Source organism: Malus domestica, chromosome 13 (assembly GCF_042453785.1).
Source record: "Malus domestica chromosome 13, GDT2T_hap1".
Lineage (NCBI taxonomy): Eukaryota > Viridiplantae > Streptophyta > Magnoliopsida > Rosales > Rosaceae > Malus > Malus domestica.
In genome coordinates, this window is record NC_091673.1 from 10561816 (window position 1) to 10583466 (window position 21651).

Consider the following 21651-nt stretch of genomic DNA (forward strand, 5'->3'; position numbering starts at 1 on the left):
ACCCCGAATCAGACCTGAAAAAGTGTAATTTATTCAAATTTTATTTTCTGAAATTCAAAAAAATAAAATAAAATTTGAGGATAAGAAAATAAAGGGTAAAGAGGTCATTTGCATGCCCTGCCTCCTAAAATCCACCTCACTACTCACTACCCCGTCACTGCTCTAACAATTTTGCAGGCCAAAGCCATCCATGGCTTCTTCAATCTCTCTCTCCTTCTCTTCCTCTCTCCTCCCTCATCCTCTTCCTTTCAACAAATACTCCACCGCCACCGCCGCCGCCTCCCAGAAATCCCAATACCCCAACTTTAAGCTGCTCCTCCGCGCATTCGCCAACCCAGCTGTAAGCCGTCGCTCCACTCCATCTCCGTCTTCCGACACCAGAAAGAGGCACTGGAAGAAAGGTGAATACCCAGGCGTCTCGGAGACGTCGGCTCCGGCGAATTACAGAAAAACCCCTGGTCGTTCCACTTCATCTGAGTCTTCCGACACCAGAAAGAAGCACTGGAAGCGAGGTGAGTTCCCGGGCGTCTCGGAGACGTCGACTCCGGCGAATCACAGAAAAACCCCTGGTCGTTCCACTTCATCTGAGTCTTCCGACACCAGAAAGAAGCACTGGAAGCGAGGTGAGTTCCCGGGCGTCTCGGAGACGTCGACTCCGGCGACTTACAGAAAAACCTCCGCTCGTTCCGCTTCATATCCGTCTTCCGACAACAGAAAGAAGCACTGGAAGCAAGGGGAGTTCCCGGGGGTCTCGGAGACGTCGATTCCGGCTATTTATAGAAAACCCCCTTTGAAAAATGTGAAGAAGAAGCTGGACCGGAAGAACAATGCCAAGGCCTGGGTCAACACCGTCACGGAGGCCCTGTCAGACGCCATTGACAAGAAGCAGTGGCTCCAAGCTCTTGAGGTTTTTGCCTTAATCTAAACAAAAATTAACAAATTTTTCATCTTTTTTCTTATGTGTTTTTAGTTTGGTGAATGTAAATTGATGCAAAATTTAAAAAAATGGTATTTTTATGCTTACCAATTTAGTTTCTTGAACCATGTTCTTGAAAAATGTGATCTTTTTAGCTGAATGATTTTAGTGGAATTATAATTAATTGGGTGTTTTTGTTTGGAAAATGTATGATGAAATTGGGTACTATTACGTTCAGGTGTTTGACATGCTTAGGGAACAACCATTTTATCAACCGAAAGAAGGGACTTACATGAAACTCATTGGTATGCTTGGAAGGTGCGGCCAACCCAATCGTGCCCGCCAGCTTTTCGATACAATGGTTGAAGAGGGCTGTGAACCAACTCTTGACCTTTACACAGCCTTGCTCGCGGCTTATTGCCGGAACAATCTGATTGACGAGGCATTTTCTGTTCTTAACCTGATGAAGACTCTCCCGCAATGCCAGCCTGACGTTTTTACTTACAGTACCTTGATAAAGGTTTGCATTGATCATTTGAAGTTTGATTTAGTTGAGTCCTTGTATGAGGAAATGGCTGAGCGGTTGATAGCTCCGAATACAGTCACCCAAAACATAGTGTTGAGTGGATATGGTAAGGCCGGGAAGTATGACCAGATGGAAAAAGTGTTGTCCGGGATGCTGGAGGGTACAAGTTGCAAGCCTGATGTCTGGACAATGAATGTTGTCCTTAGTGTGTTTGGAAACAAGGGTCAGATAGATATGATGGAGAGATGGTATGAGAAATTCCGTGATTTTGGGATTGAGCCGGAAACTCGCACTTTGAACATTCTGATTGGTGCTTACGGGAAGAAAAGGCTGTATGATAAGATGTCAACTGTGATGGAGTACATGCGCAAGCTTCAATTCCCATGGACAACCGCAACTTACAACAATGTGATAGAGGCTTTCGCGGACGTAGGAGATGCAAAAAACATGGAATACACGTTTGAACAGATGCGTGCTGAGGGCATGAAAGCAGACACCAAAACATTCTGCTGCCTTATTAATGGGTATGCCAATGCAGGCCTCTTCCATAAGGTGGTTAGCTGCGTTCAGTTGGCTGGAAAGTTTGAGATACCTGAGAATACCACATTTTACAATGCGGTGATAGCTGCATGTGCAAAGGCAGAGGATTTAATGGAGATGGAAAGAGTTTTCAACCGGATGAAAGAGAAGCAATGTCAACCGGATTCCACAACATACTCTGTCATGGTTGAGGCATATAGTAAGGAAGGTATGAACGACAAGATCTACTACTTGAAGCAGGAGATTGGTACTGATGGTAATCAAAGTGATCAGATTAGTGTTGAAGAAAATCAAAGTGATCAGATTAGTGCCGAAGAGAATCAGAGTGATCAGATTAGTGTGGAAGACAATCAGAGTGATCAGATTAGTGATGAAGGCAATCAAAGTGATCAGAGTAGTTTTGAAGATAATCAAAGTGATCAGGCTTTTGGAGCTGAGTCTGGCGGTGTTGTCTAGTTGAGATCTTTGGAGGCAACAGTATGCTCCAAAAATCCCTAATCTCACAGGGCAATTCCATTCCCCGCAGTTCTTCTAAGGCAGCAGCAAACTCTTATTGTGAAATTGCCGATCGATCAGGTAATCAAACATTTCCATTCTCGGATGGGTGTTAGCAATGCTGCTTCCTCCAATTTTATGTTTCTGGTGAAGGACTGTATGGATTGATCTGATAGACTGATAACCCGGGTGAAACTTTATGGAAAATGATTGTACATACAGAGTTGATAAGTGTCTCTCTCCAAACTTGATGCGATCTCTAAACTAGCATGCAAAATTGTACGACGATTTGTAAGAGTGTTTAACTGTGTTCAACAGAGGAATTGCTTTTTGTTATTGCCTGAAATGTTTTGAATGTAACTTCACGTATATATTGTCTGCAGCAGCTGCTGGACAATCATAGAAGGTGGTCTGTAAACACGTTGTTTTTGAAAATTAATCGCTCTTTTCGGTACATTTTGTGCTGCTGTTGTTCGAATGTTTTGGCACTTGAGGCAGACAATTGATCTGCAATTATCCCAAAATGTAAGGGTCCAGCTCAACAAAACGCAGGGGTAATTTGATCAAAGATGTAAGTTTTGTTATATTGACTTTTGAGTAGCATTGGTAGTGTAATAAACAATATCAGTAACGTTGAATAATAATAAATTTTACTTGGATGCCGGCGTGTGTAGTAAGAATATGTCCAAAGTGGTTTGGACAACGACATGATGGTGCGTTAACTAATATGATCTTATCACGTGATGAGAGATAAAGGAGAGATGAATGTATTCGTGACCTGGAGGTTATTCTACACGTAAACTTGTAAAGATAGGCAAACAGGGTGCTTTTTGGTTGAAACGAAATGCTGAATTGTTTACTCTTTCTTGTGTAAGAAGAGAAGACTTGTATCGTAATCAGGTACTAATTGTTGTCTTTTGGTCCCACCTTACCTCACACTATAAATAATGGCATCTAAACCCGATTATTCACAGAGAAGCTTTCACAAAAGCATAAAACTCTTATATTTTGGTTTCACTCGCCTCAAACTAGTCTCCCTCGTTGAAATAGCTAACCTAGTTAGGAACTGTACACAAGTTTCTCTCGTATCGAAGAAAGTCAAAGAAGTTTTTAGCTCACAAAAGCACATAACCCCCTATATATTCCATTTGAATCACCATTTACAAAATTTGTACTAACTTTCCAGTCGAAGATAGGATAGTTTCGACAAGTATTGAACGGCTAAGATAACTTTATTTATTACATGAATGGCTAAGATTAAAAACAAGGGCACGTAGACGAATACAAACATCTTCAATGAGAGGATCCACCATTTCTACCATTGGAAATTTAATTTCCTTACAGAATAGGCGAAAAGTGAAGCGAAAACAATCGGGAAAGCAATGAGAACAATCGCCACGAGGAATAAACGATCGTGATGGAAGCCATAGTAGTCTTGAAGGAAGGAAGCAACTGTTTTCTGCTCCCCAAAAATCAAAATCTCTTTGTTCATGTCTCCATATTGTGAACTGAGGAGGGCATTTAGGGACCATGATGTAGGACAAATCCAATAGAACCAAATCCACCACTTGGGAATTTTCTGCATAAAATATATAGAACATGGTCCGCTAGGCTCACAGTAAACCGTCATATTAAGGGTTTATTTGGCACTGCTTCTTTAGAAAGAACTTTTGCTTATAAATTATAAGCGCTTTTTCTGTAAGTTGTTTAATAGAGTTATGTTGCAAAAAAAGCAGTTGGGAGGGCTTCGCATACTAAAAGCTCTTAAAGTTTTACTACATAGTCTTTTGGCTTTTCTAGAAGCAGTCTCAAACAGGGCTAAAGACTAAAGAGAGAGTTAGATTTAGTTACCGGCCCGAGCACAAGGAAGCCGGAAAAAAGATTCAATATGGTGTAGATTGCCGTTGCGAAAATGGAAGCTACTTGCAGGCTTGTGCTAAAAGAAGCTATCAGCATCCCAAGGTATACAAATTAGAGAAATGTAGAGAATGTTGCATGGAAGTACCAGAAAACCTTAGTAGCTGACCAATAGTACCCTATTGTAGGGTATGTAATAATGACATACAGAATTGCTTGAACCACTTTGTAAGTTATTTCAATGGCCACCTACAACAACATTCAAAATTTCGACATGTTAAAAACCTTTCCACTACAAGCTACGTTATAGTACCAGTTAAAATGTACGAACCTGTGCAAACGAATGAGCGTTTGATGAGTACATCCCAGCAAATCTTTCCCGGTACAGAACTGCGCGCTCAGTAGCCACGTAAGGCAGAACCGTCGAGCAATTGGTTGTGCCCAAAAATATTACAGCAATGTACAGTAACCCAAGCACGTTGAACAAATCATGCTCATTGTTTCTTGAGGAACAAGAAAAACACAGGATTTAGCGTTGTTGAGCAAAAATTGTACATAATATGTAAACAAATAATTCTCTCGACATAATTTCACCCTCGTTCATTTTTCGAAGAGGGTTTTATTAGTTTGAGTTTGATTCATTCTAGGTTACGCGCCTATTAATTACAACCTTTCTTTTGGGAAAGGAATACCCTTTGATTCTAATATGAATAAATCGTAATTTGAGGATTTGGGTGTTTATTTGATTTTGTGACTGTATCTAGGTAGAGCCCTAGATTGCCTACGTACCCTCGTTGAGGGATCAAATCACTCGTAGTTCCTTATGTGTTTTGTTGGGGTTTGACGCCTTGTGCAGTTTCAGCTCATGCAGATGAGGATTTTAAGCCGTTGGAGCTTTAATAAATTTGATATGGTTTTATGCCATTCTGAAATTTGATACGGCTTCGTGCCAGTTAACATAGCTTCGTGCCACTTGAGATTTTGTTGCGGCTTCATGCCATTTGATATTTGACTTTTTCTTCGGCTTTACGGCTTCGTGCCATTGAATTGGCTTTGAGCCATTTGAGGCAGCTTTGTCCCATTTAAAGTGGTTTTATGCCGCTTAAACGTTGAGTAAAATTAACAGGTTTATTTCTGATAAACCCACTAATATTTTGGCATTTGACTCTGGCTTGGTACCATTTCTTACTCCATGTTTAATTTTACTTTTCCTTTTTCGTTTGCCCTTTCTTCTGACAAATTTGTAGAGAATCATGCTTGGAATAAAAAAAAAATTTCCTCTGTTCCTTCATGGGATTTACTCCACAAGGGTTTTGTTCAAAGCAGCAGAAGTGAATTTAGTTTATACAAACCAGGGATTCATCTTGATTTCTTGGTTGCGTCTAAAATTTGATATCAGACTGCCTACGTATCCTTAACGGAATCAAACCGGCGTAGTTCGTAACTTTTGAGACTCATCGCGGCTTTGTGCCATTTGATACTTGATATGGATTCGTGCCATTTGAAGTTTGACGGAGCCTTGTGGCATTTGTGTCTTGTAAATATTTGTGATGAACCCACTTTTACATTGGTATTTGACTTTGTCTTCCTTTTCATTTATTTTGTCTTGGAACCCATTTTATTTTGCCTACAAGCCCGTCACTCTATTGTTGCCCTTTATTTTTTTGCATGGTAGCACAAAAAAAATCCTTGCTTTCATATGGAAAATATAAAAGCAAGAGTCAAAGCTCCTTTATTTTTACCAATGCCTTTTTCAAGCTTTTAAGTCCCTTGCTTTTCTTCTTTCTTTATTTTTCTTTTGTCATTGCCGTATGTCTCCCTAAGAACAACTCCACTTTTGGAGCCCTTTCTCCATGCAATCCACTATTCAATCCACCATGTAAACAGTAATTACCCTTAATAAACAGTAACTACTTTTGTATCTCAACCCTTGCACTTGAATACCCTTGGCAATAGGCAATAAAATATTAATTTTTATAATTAATATTATATTATTTAATTTGTACAAATTAATATTATATTATTAATTTATCTTTTCCAATCTCTTCCCGAAACTTCTACCATTTTTGTTTTCTTCTTCCTTCCCACTCTCTCACTCCCCTCTCCCTCATTGTCTTCTTTTTTTTCTCCGGCCGACAGTCTACCTCCCCTCTCTCTTTTTCTCCCCCATTTCTCCCTGTTTTCTTCCTCAAACGAGGAAGCTGCGAATTTTGAGAGAGAGCAGCACCGAACCCACCCGCCTCCCGCCATGTCTAAATCCACTGATGTGTCTTTCTTCCTCCTCATGGTCCTCTGCGGCCAGGCCCAAAGAGGCCGCCTGCTTCTTTCCGACTTCAACCAATCAACGTCATCCGATCTGATCTCCGATAGAGTCCACCACCACCACCGGTCCCACACCCTGGCTCCCTACCTCACTCTCGAGAACGCCCTTTCGGCGGAAGACTCCACCTGCAAGCAGACCTACGTTTTCCTGCCTTGCACCACCACTGTGATCGACAACCTTTCCTAATTCCTGACAGAAAAAAATTAAAAAAAAGGACTGACGCCAGCCTGACGTCAGCCCCTACTCGGGCTGGCAATTCCTCATAGACCCTTTGCTCGGGCCTTGGCTGCTGCTTGGGCTTGCTCACGCTGGAGCTGGTCGACAGGGCCTTGGGCTCTTTCTTCTCCCCCCGTCCCTCGAGCAGGAGCTTCCGCTAAAGCTGCTCTAATGGTTCGAAGATGATGGAATCCAATTTGAAATGGCACAAGTTAAATTTCCATAAAGAACTCCCATAACTTTATTGACCCCTACGTGAGCAACTTTCCATGTGAGGTGCTGATTTCAGTTAGCATTCTTCTTTGATCTTTTCAAACCCATTTAAACATGGGACTTCGAACCTATCTGACCTAAACTTCTGACCAATCTGAGAGCAAGCCTTACTCTTTTCTTTGTTTGACTTCAAAGGTCTCCAAATTCCAATAAGACTTTATCCCATACTTTAAATGGGGGAACCATGACTTTCTTTTGTCTTCCACGACTTTCTTTTGTCCTCCACGTGAGTGGTTTTCTTGCTATGAAGTAAAAGAAGACCACATCAACATTTTTTTAACTTTACTTTTGATTTGACAAAAGCTTTTTGGTCTGGAACTCTTCTTCTCTCCTTATGAGTTTTAAACATTTTTTTTTCTTTGTCTTCAACCTTGAATTTAGCTTTGCCCAACATTTGACAATAACTTACTTCATCTTTGAGGTGCCACGTATTTAGCCTTTTTTAAAAAAAACAAGCACTTTCTTTTGAGTTTTCTGTTTCCTGCATGGATTTGTCTTCACAGGGGTAAAACTAGTCTTCGACTAAAATCACGAATCATCTTTTGCTTGTTGGAGATTTTTTCTTCAATTCCTAATTTAAACAGGAATTTGAATGAAACTTGGTCAGTGGCAACTAGCGCCTATTCTTCTTTGGCTGGGCTTTCTTTGGGTTTCTGTCTCAATGAAGAACGCCAAAAGTTTTTGAAGAAGACCATGGCCCGTCGACCGACAGAAGCTTCGGGACCATAGCTGGGCATGTTGGGTTCTTGTTCTCCACTTGTTCAAATGTGCAGAGTGACGGCTTATTCTCCGTTGCATCTCTGAAAAGAGGAAGGGAGATGTCGAAAACTTCTTTAGACACCCAAGAGGCTACAGGAGGTTGTGGGAAGACGATTTGCTGCTGTGTTTTGATGAAATCTCCGTTGGACATCACAAGTTGCAGGGTGTCGATGATGTTGAAGACATGGCGCAGCTGCTGTCTCTGTTTGGGCTTCCGTCTAACGTCGGCGGTTTATTGCAATGTTGCCTTCATTAGCTATTTCACACCGCTGCCATCTTCTTGCTCAAACCTTCGTCAAATTTGTTGATGGTCTGGACTGGCGTGCCCAACTACGTCACCTGGTTTCATCACCTTCGGATCACGAACTGCACTGCCCTTGGGCTTCTTCCGGAGGACTGACAGAGACGACGGTTGAAAAATGGTGGTGTTGCCGTAGTGCAGTGATCACCTAGACCTGGTTGGAACTTCACGGGGTGGTTTAGACCACCCCGAAGAAATTCATGGGACTGGGGATGGGAGAGAAACAAATTGTTTTTTTTTCTTCTTGCAAAGCCGAGAGAAAGCATACAAAGAAAGATTTAGAAGGATAGATTTATACCTTTAAATGCTTTGTAGCATTTCCTGCTCTTTGTTCTTGCGGGTAGCACTTGATATCTTCTTCTTTTTTCTTCTTTTGTTTCTCTTTTGCCTTTGCTCTCTTGCTTTGCCTCTCATTCTCTGTTGTCTTCATTGCGCTTTTCTGTCTCTCAATTTTTGCAGAGTACCCTTGTCTTTTTTTTTTTTTTTCTCTTGCTGTAGTTGATGCCTATTTATAGGCATCCCAAGTAAAGGATGATACATTCCTGATCTCTTGGGATTGTTTCCTGTTTCATCATGATTTCCAGATTTCCCTGTTTTATTAAAACATTCCCCTTATGTATTCTTTGTAGATTAATTATACTTGTAAATCAAGTCATTGTACACTATTTAAATCAATGATAATGCACCCTCTAGGGCATCGAGGGATTGAGCCAAAATACCTTCTTTTGAGTTATCTTTTATGGTACTCAGAGCCAGTGACTAACGTCTTTTTTTTCTTTTCGGATTCTTCCTACTCTTCTCCATGGCTGCCTCAACCAGTTCGACTACTCCTTCCTCCGACATCTTCCCTTCTGTTTCTCATGCGATCTCCATCAAACTTGACTCTTCCAATTATCCTCTTTGGTTGGCTCAGTTGCTACCTGTTCTTCGCAGTCGTCAATTGTTGGCTTTTGTTGATGGTACTTCCATCTGCCCCTCGGCGTTCTTGTCCGACGATACCGGCAACGCCTCTTCCAAACCCAACCTCGCGTATGCTGACTGGGTTCAGAAGGACCAGCTTGTTCTTTCTTGGATCAATGGCTCTCTTGGTCACCAGGCCCTCGCCGCCACTGCTCGTCATTCCACTGCCCGTGATGTTTGGGTTGCTCTTCAGCAGCGTTTTGCTTCTACAAACCAAAGTCGCATTCTTCAGCTTCGTACTGCTTTCTTCCAGACCAAACGAGGTGATTCTTCAATTTCTGACTTTCTTGATAAGATCAATGGTATTGCCGATCAATTGGCCCTTGCCGGGGCACCTGTTTCTGCTGATGACATGGTGCCGGTCGTCATGTCTAATGTCGGCCCCAAATTTGAGAACACTGTTGCTGCTGCTCAGGCCCGTGACAACCCCATCTCCCTTTCTGATCTTGAGGCTCTTCTTCTCGTTGCTGAACTCCGCCTTGCTGATCCTCCTGCTCCGCCGGACTCCAGCGTCTCGGCCCTGGTAGCCTCCCGCGGCTCTTCTGCCTTTCATGGCCGCTCCTCTTCTGATCGCGGCGGCGATCGTGGCTCTGGCCGTTTCTCACGTGGGGGTGGTCGTCCTCAACATGATGGGTCTCGCAACAATGGTGGTGACGGCTATCGTGGCTATCGCGGTGCTGGTGGTTTCCATGATCGTCCGTTTCGCGATCGTGGTGGTGGTCGTCCTCAGCACGATGGCTCTCGCTTCCGTGGCTCCAACAATGCTTCTGGGGTTCTTGGTCCAGCCCCATATCACGGTTCCTCCCGTCCTCGCTGCCATATTTGCAATACTTTTGGTCATGGTGCTCTTGACTGTGCTCAACGTCTTAATTTGGCTTATGAAGGTCGTCCTCCTTCTTCCCGTCTCACTGCCTTGACTGCTCAGCACTCCCAGCCTTGGCTCATTGATTCCGGGGCAAACTCGCATATCACCAATGATCTCAATACTTTGTCTCAGTCCCGTGATTATCGTGGTGGTGATTCCGTCGGTGGTGTCGTTGGCGGTACAGGTTTGCCCATTAACCGTATTGGCTCCTCCACTCTCTCTCATAATAATATTTCTTTCAAGCTTAATGATGTTCTTCATTGTCCGGATGCTTCTACTTCTGTGTTGTCTGCTAATCGGTTTATGTTGGATAATAATTGTTATATTACATTGTTTCCTTCTTGTTTCTATATTCAGGATATGGAGACGGGGACGATTCTTTTTTCGGGCAAGAGTAGCAATGGCTTTTATCCCTTTTCCTCTTCATCACCGACTGCTCATGGTCGTGCTGCTTTTCTTGGTGTTCGTGTTGGTAGTGATGTCTGGCACTCTCGTTTAGGCCATCCATCTTCTTCCATTTTAAAATTTCTTTTTTCTAGGCATTCGAATAAGTTGCCTGTTTCTGGCAACCTCAATCTCAATACTTTTATGTGTCATTCTTGTCCTTTAGGCAAAAGTGTTAAGTTACCTTTTTCTGCATCATTGTTTGTTACTCAAGCTCCTCTTGAGCTTATTCACTCCGACGTGTGGAGTGCGTCCAATAAATCTGTTAGTGGTTTCCAATATTATGTTCTTTTTGTTGATAATTTCTCTCGTTATTCTTGGATTTATCCCATGAAATTGAAATCTGAAGTCTTTAATATTTTTACTCACTTTAAGACCTTGGTTGAAAATCAATTCTCCACTAAAATTAAGATGTTTCAGTCCGATGGTGGGGGCGAATACACTAGTCACCAATTCAAGAATTTTTTTCTTCACCATGGTATTCATCATCGTCTCTCATGCCCTCACCATCCCGAACAAAATGGTTTGGCGGAACGCAAACATCGTCACATTGTCGACACTGGACTTACTTTAATGGCCCATGCGTCGATGCCTCCTGCCTATTGGGCTAAGGCCATGCACACAGCAGTTTATCTTCTCAATCGCCTCCCCTCTAAAGTACTTGGTTTTATGTCTCCTTATCAAAAGTTGTTTCTTAAGGAACCTGATTATAGTTTTTTAAAGACCTTTGGGTGTGCATGTTTTCCCCACCTACGACCCTATAATAATAATAAACTCCAGTTTCGTTCTACTAAATGTGTTTTTCTTGGTTACTCTCTCAATCATCAAGGTTCTCGGTGCTTAGACATCTCTACTAACCGCATCTTTTTATCACGCCATATTGTGTTTGATGAAGGTAATTTTCCTTTCAAGGCCATCTCTGGCTCTCTTGCCCCATCCTCCCCGGCCTCGTCTCCTCCTCCTGTTTTAGAAATCACTGGGCCTCTTCCGCATGCCCCCCGACCGTCTAGCAGCCAACCGGTGGTTGTGTCCCCCTCTTTGGAGACTCATCAATCCAGTCCATCATCCGACCCACCACAGCCGGCCCTACAGGTTTACTCCCGTGACCCTCACAGGCGGGTTCTTTCTTTTGCACAAGCAGCAACCCCATCTGTCACTCCCAGGCCCACGCCTGCTGTTGCCTCTGCAGTTCAACCTGATGCGCCTCCCGAGGCTCCATCTGCTGCTGTACCACCTGCCGTGCCCTCTACTTCCCATGGTATGCTCACTAGGTCCAAAACGGCTTCTCTTAAGCCTCATAAATATGTTTTTTCTGCTGCCATTTCTTCTTCTACCGGTCCTATTGAGCCTACTTGTTTTAGTCAGGCCAACACTTTTCCCGAATGGCGTACTGCGATGGCCGATGAATTTAATGCACTTCAACGTGCTGGTACTTGGACTCTTGTTCCTCGTACCGCTTCTATGAATATTTTGCCAAACAAATGGGTGTTTCGTATTAAACAGAATTATGATGGGTCTATTCAGCGGTATAAGGCTCGTTTGGTAGCCAATGGTTTTCATCAGCAACCCGGCCTTGATTATGGTGAAACTTTTAGTCCTGTTGTCAATCACTCTACTATTCGCTTAATTTTGGCTCTTTCAGTTCAGTTTCAATGGCCTGTTCGTCAGTTGGATGTTCAGAATGCTTTTCTTCATGGCTCTTTGTCTGAGGAGGTCTATATGCACCAACCTCGTGGCTTTGTTGATCCACAGTTCCCTCATCATGTGTGCCGCCTTCGTCGTTCTTTATATGGGCTCAAGCAGGCGCCCCGTGCATGGTTCCAATGTTTTTCCACTCATTTGGAAGATTTGGGTTTTCGTCCCTCTACTGCGGATCACTCGCTTTTTACCTATATTCATGGCTCTACTCGCATTTATCTCTTAATTTATGTTGATGATATTTTGGTCACCGGGAATAATCCCTCATATTGTCACCCTCATTAAGAATTTGGGCATCCGTTTCTCTATGAAGGACCTTGGACCGGTTCATTATTTCTTAGGCATGGAGGTGGTCCGCACTCCATCAGGTCTCTCTCTTTCCTAACAAAAGTATGCCACTGACCTACTTCACCGCACCAAAATGCATGGTGCTAAGCCGGTTCCTACTCCTGCCGTTAGTGGGCGACGGCTCAGTCTTCAGGATGGTGACCCTCTGCCGGATCCTATTGAATACCGAAGTGTTGTCGGCGCCCTTCAATACTTGACTCTCACTCGTCCCGACATCAACTTCGCCGTCAACCAAGTCTGCCAATTTCTTCACCAGCCGACTTCTACTCATTGGGCCGCCGTCAAACGCATTCTTCGTTACCTTGTCGGCACTACTTCTCACGGTCTTACCTACAAGCCTGGTTCCTTTCGTCTTACAGCATTTTCCGATGCCGATTATGCCGGGATCCTGATGATCGGCGTTCCACCGGGGGCTATTGCTTGTATCTGGGTTCCAATCTTGTCTCATGGAGTGCCAAGAAACAAAATGGGGTCTCTCGGTCCAGCACTGAAGCCGAGTATCGTCAACTTGCAATCACCGCTGCCACTCTTTCATGGTTTCGTATGCTGTTCCGTGACCTCCAGTTTCCTCTACATTGTCCTACACTGTTTTGTGACAATATCAGTGCTATATCCCTTGCTTCCAACCCGGTGTTTCATGCCCGCACTCGGCATGTTGAGGTGGATTACCATTATGTTCGTGAAAAGGTTGTTCGCAAGGAGATTGATGTTCGTTATCTTTCTACTCATGATCAGATTGCTGACTTCTTCACCAAGGGCCTTTCTCTTCCTCGTTTTCGACTTCTGGTTTCCAAGCTTCCTGTACTTGATTGTACTGTCAGCTTGCGGGGGCGTAAAGGATGATACATTCCTGATCTCTTGGGATTGTTTCCTGTTTCATCATGATTTCCAGATTTCCCTGTTTTATTAAAACATTCCCTTTATGTATTCTTTGTAGATTAATTATACTTGTAAATCAAGTCATTGTACACTATTTAAATCAATGATAATGCACCCTCTAGGGCATCGAGGGATTGAGCCAAAATACCTTCTTTTGAGTTATCTTTTCCCAAGAAGGCTCTAGAATTTGTTACGTGGGGGAAGATGGAGACCATGACCTCCTGCCACTTTCTGTTAACCCCCTTTTCTGACTCCACGTTTCTTTTTGTTGCAGAAAATGGGGGAGCACCTGTTTTTTGCACGTTACTTCCCCCCTTATGTAGGAAAAAAATTATAAATTTTTTATTTATTCCTGAATGTATTTGTATGTAAAGCTCATCCTCATCTTTTGGGTTGGATTACATTTTTGTTTTACCTTGAAGTTTGACTCAATTTGAATGGACTTTATTTTTTCATATTTTTTTTGTTCAACAAGCGTAGTTTTCTTTTTCTTTTTCTCTGTGAAATATATAGTATGAAGAGGGTGGAAATGGGTCGGGGCTTACATTTCCTTCACTTTCTGCCAAAAGATTGTTCCGAACCACACTGATAGAGCGAAAATAAACGCGAAACGTGCTAGATTGTACTTTGGACTTCTCCAGTGGGACAAGTGTTGTTTCCACAGACATGCCTTAAACTGCACCCAGCTATTTTGAGCAAAAGGAGTGGGAAGGTTCAAGCCCCTTGAACCCGGCTTTGGTTCGCTCAACCGGCTAACCAACTCGACCGTGTCTCTCTGAAAAAGAAGGAAACAAACATATAAATTTGATGATTGAAATAAATACATGATTAATCCTAAAATAATGGAAATATTAGAGATATGCCCTTACCTATACTGAGTAGAGGGTTTATAAATTTCAGCAAAATCTAAACAAAGTTTTGCCTCTACTGAGGCAGAAGTAACTTCTAACATCCAAGTTGCTGGATTGTAATTTTCTTTGATCTTTGGTACATCACGAATATCCTCAAAATATTTGACGAGTTTACTCGAGTGATGACCGAGAACTCCAGAATAGATGATTTGGCCTCCCCTTTTCATCAAAAGTAACTGCAAAAATCAATGTCTTCCGTTAGTGATCGAGTGGCTTTTATGATTTGGTTTAGTTTTCTTGGACTCCATGACAATGCTCGTTATACTACCTCGTCAAATGACTGAAAAATATCAATGCTTGGCTTGTGGATTGTGCAAACAGTTGTCCTTCCTGTGGAAACAACATTCTTTACTACGCAAATGGCAATTGCAGCTGCTCTGGCGTCTAAGCCTGACGTAGGTTCATCCATAAATATTATTGATGGGTTGGATACAAGCTCCACTGCAATTGTTAGCCTTTTGCGCTGTTCAGTAGATAGGCCAGTTTGTCCAGGAATGCCAACTAAGGAATCTCTTATATCCTCCAGTTCAATCGTTTGAATGACTTCCTCCACAAATTTCTGCATAGATTAAGCAAAGGATACTTTCTTTTATATGTTCCAGGAAATTTGCATATTATTGATAAATTGAAAGAATATCATCCTACAGCTTTTATGTCTGGATCAGTTTCGTGTGGCAACCTCAACCAAGCTGAGAACATAAGCGATTCTTCTACCGTGATCTGTGGAGAATGTATATCAGTCTGCTCGCAGTATCCTGATATTCTTGCAAATGTCTTCTGGACCTTGGGGTACCCTCCGATTCTTATATCTCCCACGATACTACCTCCTGTTTCCCTTCCAGAAAGAACATCCATGAGAGTTGTTTTTCCAGCCCCATGCGGTAGGAATTCCTGGACTGAATGCTCCTGTTATATCTTTAAGCAACTGAAGCTTTTTCTCCTTGAAAGCATGCTGTCTCATTTCCTTTTTTAAGAAGGAATGAAGTTAAAATACAACTAAATAGTTTTCCAATGATACTAATATGTGAAAATTGACTAATGATTTGATTAATTACCGGAGGTGTATCAACATAATACTGCACGTCCTTAAATGAGATTGTCAGTGGCTCGAACGGCAGGACCATTCTCCCTGTTTAACAAATTGATTTACTCTCGAATAATTCAGTTGTTAAAAAAATTCCTTGCTCGTTGCTTTGAATGGAAAATGTGAAACTGATAACCCGGATAAACTGGATGCAACAATTCATCTCACCTAGTGTTATCTTTTCTCCCATGGTTTTGAATAAATCGGATAGAGTTGATTCATTTTCCAACGGTGCACCAGTTTGGGTTAATATTTAACATTGGGCTTATAGGAGAGAAAGCCCAAAAGAGTTCAATAAGAAGAGTTTCGTCCGAAGCCCAGCACCAAGCCCAGACCGTCCATCTCAAGACCAATTGGCACTCTCCTATTAATGCAAAGGCTAAGTGCTTACAAGAGAAGTGACAACTGATGAAAATCAACCTACTCTCAGCCCAAAAGTACTTTTCAGTGGCAATACAAGTAAAATATTGATGAGTCACTACCATTCAATTGCTTTTGGGTAAGAACAAAGCTACAAGCGGTCGGACTAATTCGTTTATAAAAGGAGGAAGAGGGCTCAGAGACAAGGACACTCAATCAATCAAACATACAACTTGTCTCTCATCCAAGCAAATACCCAGAAAGCTGTGCTTTGTCCAGACTCTGCACCCTTTTAGCCTTAGATTTCCTTAGAAAGACATCTTTTTTCTATGTAAAAGCTCTGCTACATTTTTCTAAATGTTGTAGTATCGATCCCTCGTGTATAAACTCGTTTCCAGTCATCTCCTTTAGTACTCAATTCTTTTGTAAACTGCAAAGAGAAGAGATCGCAAGGCGTTTAACCTTGCTTGACAAAGTGAAATCTTGCCCAACTCTCTTTGTTTTTATCTTTCAATTAACAAATATGGTGTTATAATGTATTCCGTAGTTTATATTCAAGTTATTTCCAGTCCTTTGATGACCCAAAGCCCCATCAGTTCTCAGATCTGGTTCACTTAGTGGTTTTATCAAGAATTGAAATGAATTAAACTGATGACTTGATCAGATCTAAGCCTTCACCCCTCAAGCATACAAAATAACTAAAAGTCTTTGATCTCAAGGCATAGAAAATAACTTAATGTAGACTTAATCCATCTACAACAATCCTTTGATAAACAAGAAGTCAGAAATAACTTGGGGTGCAAGTAATCGGCTTAAAACACACTTGTTCTACATCTGCCATACAGAGATGGCAGTGGCACGCCTAAGCACCTAGTTAGTTTTGAATGCGAGCCTCAAGGCCTATACCTAAGGCCCCACAAAGGCACCTTTCAGAACTAACTTTGTTTTCCTCTTGCAGTATTGTGACAAGCAGGAGCCCAACAATCAACCAAAGTGCCAACTCCTCGGGCAGCTGTGTGCTCGAGCCAGGAACGCCCACCAACCAGATTTCCTGCCCAAAAAGCACCAGTTTTGCGAGCTCCCCTTCTTCAAAGTTGAGATAATCTTTTTTTCGAAACAATAGCCCGATACACCTTTGGAGCTGTATGAGGAAAAGCTTAAGTAAACTGATGTGGAGCTGTATGAGGAAAAGCTTAAGTAAACTGATGAAGTGGATTGTAATACTTAAGTTATCATCTGTCAATTAAAATGAATCTAAGTAAGTTAATGCTAAAATAAATCCAAGATCAGACAGCATTGTGAACCCGAGTAATGCTCCTACTGATATCCAATAGAAATAGCCATCAAAGTTCAAACCATGCCTGGTTAGAACTTTATTCCCTAGGGTTGTGTTTCCCTCTGAGACCTAAAGAAATGAATTAACACTGTCAAAACACTTATTCGACTTCGATGATCGGGTACTAAAAAAGTTTATCATCTTGAGTTGTACCTTTTGCCAGCGAGGAGCGAGGAACTCGTTTAGAGTTGTACCGATTTCCCCATAAGTCATAGGTGAACACCAGAATAGTCAACGCAACCAAGGAGGTAAAGAGGCTGCAAAACACCCCTTATTAGTCTAGTTGTAGTTGAATGTAACTAAAGGAAAAATACGATAAATGGACTTACATCGTGGCAAGATGAAGCCTCCGGATAAAAACATTAGCACTAGGATTAAAATACCGCAAGTTGATGCAACAACCATAGTTTGGAAAACTACAGCAATTAAACGACATATGGATGTCGATGCTTGATGGAGAGCAAATAGCACAAGGAACTGGAAGAAGAACCTAAAAACCATAGCATATTCTTGAGGCATTATTATGATTATTGTTCAAGCCTTTCATGTTCTGTCGTGTGACTATAAAGTTGAGATCTTACGTTTTTATGTCTGGAGCGTACCCAATCAAATGGTAAGTTATTGCTGTCCACAGCAGTGAATCAATCACTGAAAATGGAACCTTCAGGATAGACTGGAAGAGAATACGCCCATGCTGGATACAGATTGAATCCTCTTTGCTTGTAAACCACTGGTAATCTAGTAACAGTCACAGCTCTGCAATTCCGTTGGTCATAAGTCGAATAAGTGTATAAAACAATGAGTTCATAAAAAAACTTGCATTTATCAAATCCACGGTCCTACGGGTGCTTATACAGATTGCCATTGTAATAAATGCAGTGATGACAAGCTGTGGGAAAAAAAGAGAGAAAATATAGTAAGTGATTTTGAGTTTAACTTCAGAAGTACAACCCCTAAAAGTGATATCATTAGGCAGTAAACCTGAGCTGTTTTGAATACGTAGAGAAAGGAATTCCGTTTCATGAGAAGAAGCTCTCGGGCCATACAACCTTTGAACAACTCCCATTTGCTCACAGAGTAAGTACTAAATGATAAGGCATTATCATGGCACTGTGATTTATTGTATGGTTTTGAGAGCTCATCGTCTAATTTCTTCCCCGAGTAACTTGCTCTGAAAAGTTCAAAAAATTTGTTTGCAGAAACATGACCGTAGGGAATGTTATCATGCTTCCAGTATTGTGCTTGATCCTTCTTTGAGATCACCTCTTGAAGGAAATCTGCAGCACCCTTTCTTGGTGGGCACTTGAAACCAGAGTCTTCGAAAAACTCAACTGCGTGGCTGCGATGACCGTGGTAAACTATCTTCCCCTCTGCCATTAGTATTACATCATAAAAAATATCAATGGTCTCGGGTGCTGGTTGGAGAAGTGATACCAATGCAGTTGTATCTGTGATATGCACCAGCTGCTGAAGATAGGTAACTATCTGAAAGGTTGTAGAACTGTCTAATCCCGTTGATATCTCATCCATAAAAAGAGCTTTTGTAGGACCTACAATCATTTCTCCTGAAGATTAAACAGAAGAGGAATGTTATGTTTGAAACATTTTTCTACATGGGAATTAGTAATTACATTCAAATTTCCCTCGGATTCAAGATTTCACTACCGGTTGTCAGCCTTTTCTTCTGGCCACCAGAAATGCCTCTTCTTAATGCATCACCAACCATTGTGTCACTCACTACACATACCCAGTCCAAGTATCTAAAGAGATTCCAAAATATCGTAATTCATTTTTCCTGTCCGAGTGAGTTAGAAATGTCACGTTTGAACTACTTAATGTCAGCATTGTCCATGTCCAACACTGGTTGGAGAAAAATTTACCTTCAAAACATAATCGGTTTGGAGATTTTCCCTTTGTCCTTCAACTGAAATGGCCTGTGAGTATTATGTAAATCTCTAAAACCTCTAACACAAAAGGGTGGTAAGATTTACTAAAAGGAATGTTATGAGACTTTACAATTACCTTCATGTAGGTGTCAATATCTGGATCGGGGACTATTCCTGCTTCTTTTTCCCTTCTGCTGAGCTCCATTATTATATATGCATAAAATACGATCGAAATTAAACTTCATACGTCAATAGAAGTACACGACTAACCCAATAGTAAATGCAATAGGGGATAAGGAATATGCACCAGCTCTACTGCCAACACCCTGGCAGCGGGAGGAAAAGTCAATTGTTTCCCTCAGTCATCTCAGGCAGGTGAAGGTCATGCTGGCTAATGTAAGCTGATGTTTTTTGGGGAACAAACTCATCTAGCTTGTAACCATTATAAGTGTTGTAAACTGAAATAGAAAGGAACGAAGTTACCTAAAAAAATGTAGAAGCCTTGAGTGGTGAATGATTATTGGGATGAGTTGCGGACTAAGTCGCTTTCTTTAAGACGTTTCGCGGCTCTACCCAAAGTGTGCAAGCAGTTCACAAACACCACATCGTCCTAGGATAAAACAGCCCAAAACCTTCTTCTTCTTCTTCTGATAAAGTTCTTCCTTGTACAGTAGAAGAACCTTCGAATTCACATTCTCTCAATATGTTGCTAACCAAAACTATATATTAGAAAATATATCTTCTTTTTTTTCCGCATACTTTCAATGATCCAGGGACTACTATATATACATTTAGACGAAAGAGATGTTGAGGGTTTGAGAAAATTGAAAGCAGGACAAAATCAAAACGTAAGTCAAATAAAACGGTTTGATTATGTATCATGACATGATCTTCTTCTCTATACAAAGAAGGAATGGCACGTTTCAAACTTAAAAGGAGATAACTCCTTACCTAATTGAAAAGTCAAAATCAATTGGCAGTTATGCATAGAATATTGGTAATAAAACAAAACGTTATGTATATAATATTGGTAATAAAATAAAACATAAATATATTTAAATATTTAAATAAAAACATATTTACTCAACAATCCCCCACTTGTTTTTGTTTAAAACTATACATCAAGCAATATATCGTAAAGCTATACAGAAGTAAATGTGTTTCTCAACTTAAATCTATACATAGTGTTAGTGATCGAGATTATACTAGAGTAACTTATAGTTTTGAACTCTATCCCTAACAACACCACACACACAACTTTATTAAGGTGAAGTTCAAAAAGCCAGCACATTACAACCATGTGCTTGTATCCCAGTATAGTGAACGCTCTAGAAACTTGCTCAAGATTTCATAGGAAGCGGCATCACTTCCACATTCACATAGTTAAGACTATCAAGGTATTCCTGTAGCTAGATATCTCACTTAACATAGAGTATAGACCTTACTAAGAGAAAAAAAAATCTCAACCTAAATACGCTTCAGGATGTCATGCTTCTTAGGGATGGACATGGAATAATATTCCAAACTAAAATTAGCAAGACTTCACTCTTATCACTTGTGACTTGTTATTACCCTTTGAACCTATTTCTTGGGATCTCTAGTCTATAGGTTGGGTTGCTATCACAAATAACTCAATTCTCTAGGGCTTTAGTCCCATCCCTTTCGAGGTTTTCCAAACCTTTTCTCGTGCTAGTCCTTTTGTCAAAGGATCAACCAAGTTTTCTTCATACCGTATATGATCCACTCTCACAGCTCCATTAGACAGGTAATCTCTTACAGTGATGTGCTTACGACGTATTTGTCGCCCTTTCCCATTATAATAATGATTTTGCACTTTAGCTATTGCCGATGTGCTATCACAATGGATCAAAACTGCTGGAATCGGTTTCTCCCATAAAGAGGTATCTGACAGTAGGTTTCTCAACCATCCTGCTTCTTCGCTTGTCGTAGCTAGCGCTATTAATTCTGACTCCATAGTGGACTGAGCCATGATAGTATGTTTCTTAGACTTCCATGATACAACCCCACCACCAAGACTAAAAATACATCCACTAGTGGCTTTAGAGTCATCTGAAAGGGTATTCCAATCAGCGGCACTGCAACCTTCTAGGACAGCGGGAAACTTCTCATAGTGTAATCTAAAATTCATTGTCCTTTTAAGGTATCTCATAAGCCTATCTATGGCATGCCAATGCTCCAAACTAGGTCTACTAGTAAACCTGCATCAAACTCCTACGACATAAGATATATCAGGCCTAGTGCAATCAGTAGCATAACGAATGCTACCAATAATACTCGCATACTCAGATTGTTTAACACTGTCACCAATGTTCTTGAACAATTTTACACTAGGATCATGAGGAGTACATGCTGGTTTACAATCAAAATAATTATACTTTCTTAAAATTGTTTCTATGTAGTGAGATTGATCTAAAGAAAACCCATGTTCAAACCTAGTTATTTTCAAACCAAGTATTACGCTAACTTCACCCAAGTCTTTCATATCAAAATTAGCAGATAACAAAGATTTGACATTATTCACAACATGAATATTCGAACCAAAAATAAGCAAATCATCCACATATAGGCATATATTACTTTCAGACTTATAATAGATGCATTTGTCACTTTCATTTATTTTAAAACCATTTGAAGTAACCAAACTATCAAATTT

At 41.1% G+C, this 21651-nt stretch overlaps 1 protein-coding gene and 1 pseudogene across 1 annotated transcript; one reads left to right on the top strand and one right to left on the bottom strand.

Annotated features, from left to right (window-relative positions):
- The first annotated feature begins 137 nt into the window (after positions 1-137).
- LOC103452628 (pentatricopeptide repeat-containing protein At3g06430, chloroplastic-like) lies at positions 138-2931 on the top strand. The gene is made up of 2 exons (XM_008392149.4): positions 138-907; positions 1155-2931. Exons 1-2 carry the CDS (start codon positions 191-193, stop codon positions 2436-2438), a joined length of 2001 nt encoding a protein of 666 aa, XP_008390371.1. The 5' UTR covers positions 138-190; the 3' UTR covers positions 2439-2931.
- Positions 2932-3792: 861 nt separating this feature from the next.
- Positions 3793-21126, bottom strand: LOC103452685 (pleiotropic drug resistance protein 3-like; annotated as a pseudogene).
- Positions 21127-21651: the final 525 nt, after the last annotated feature.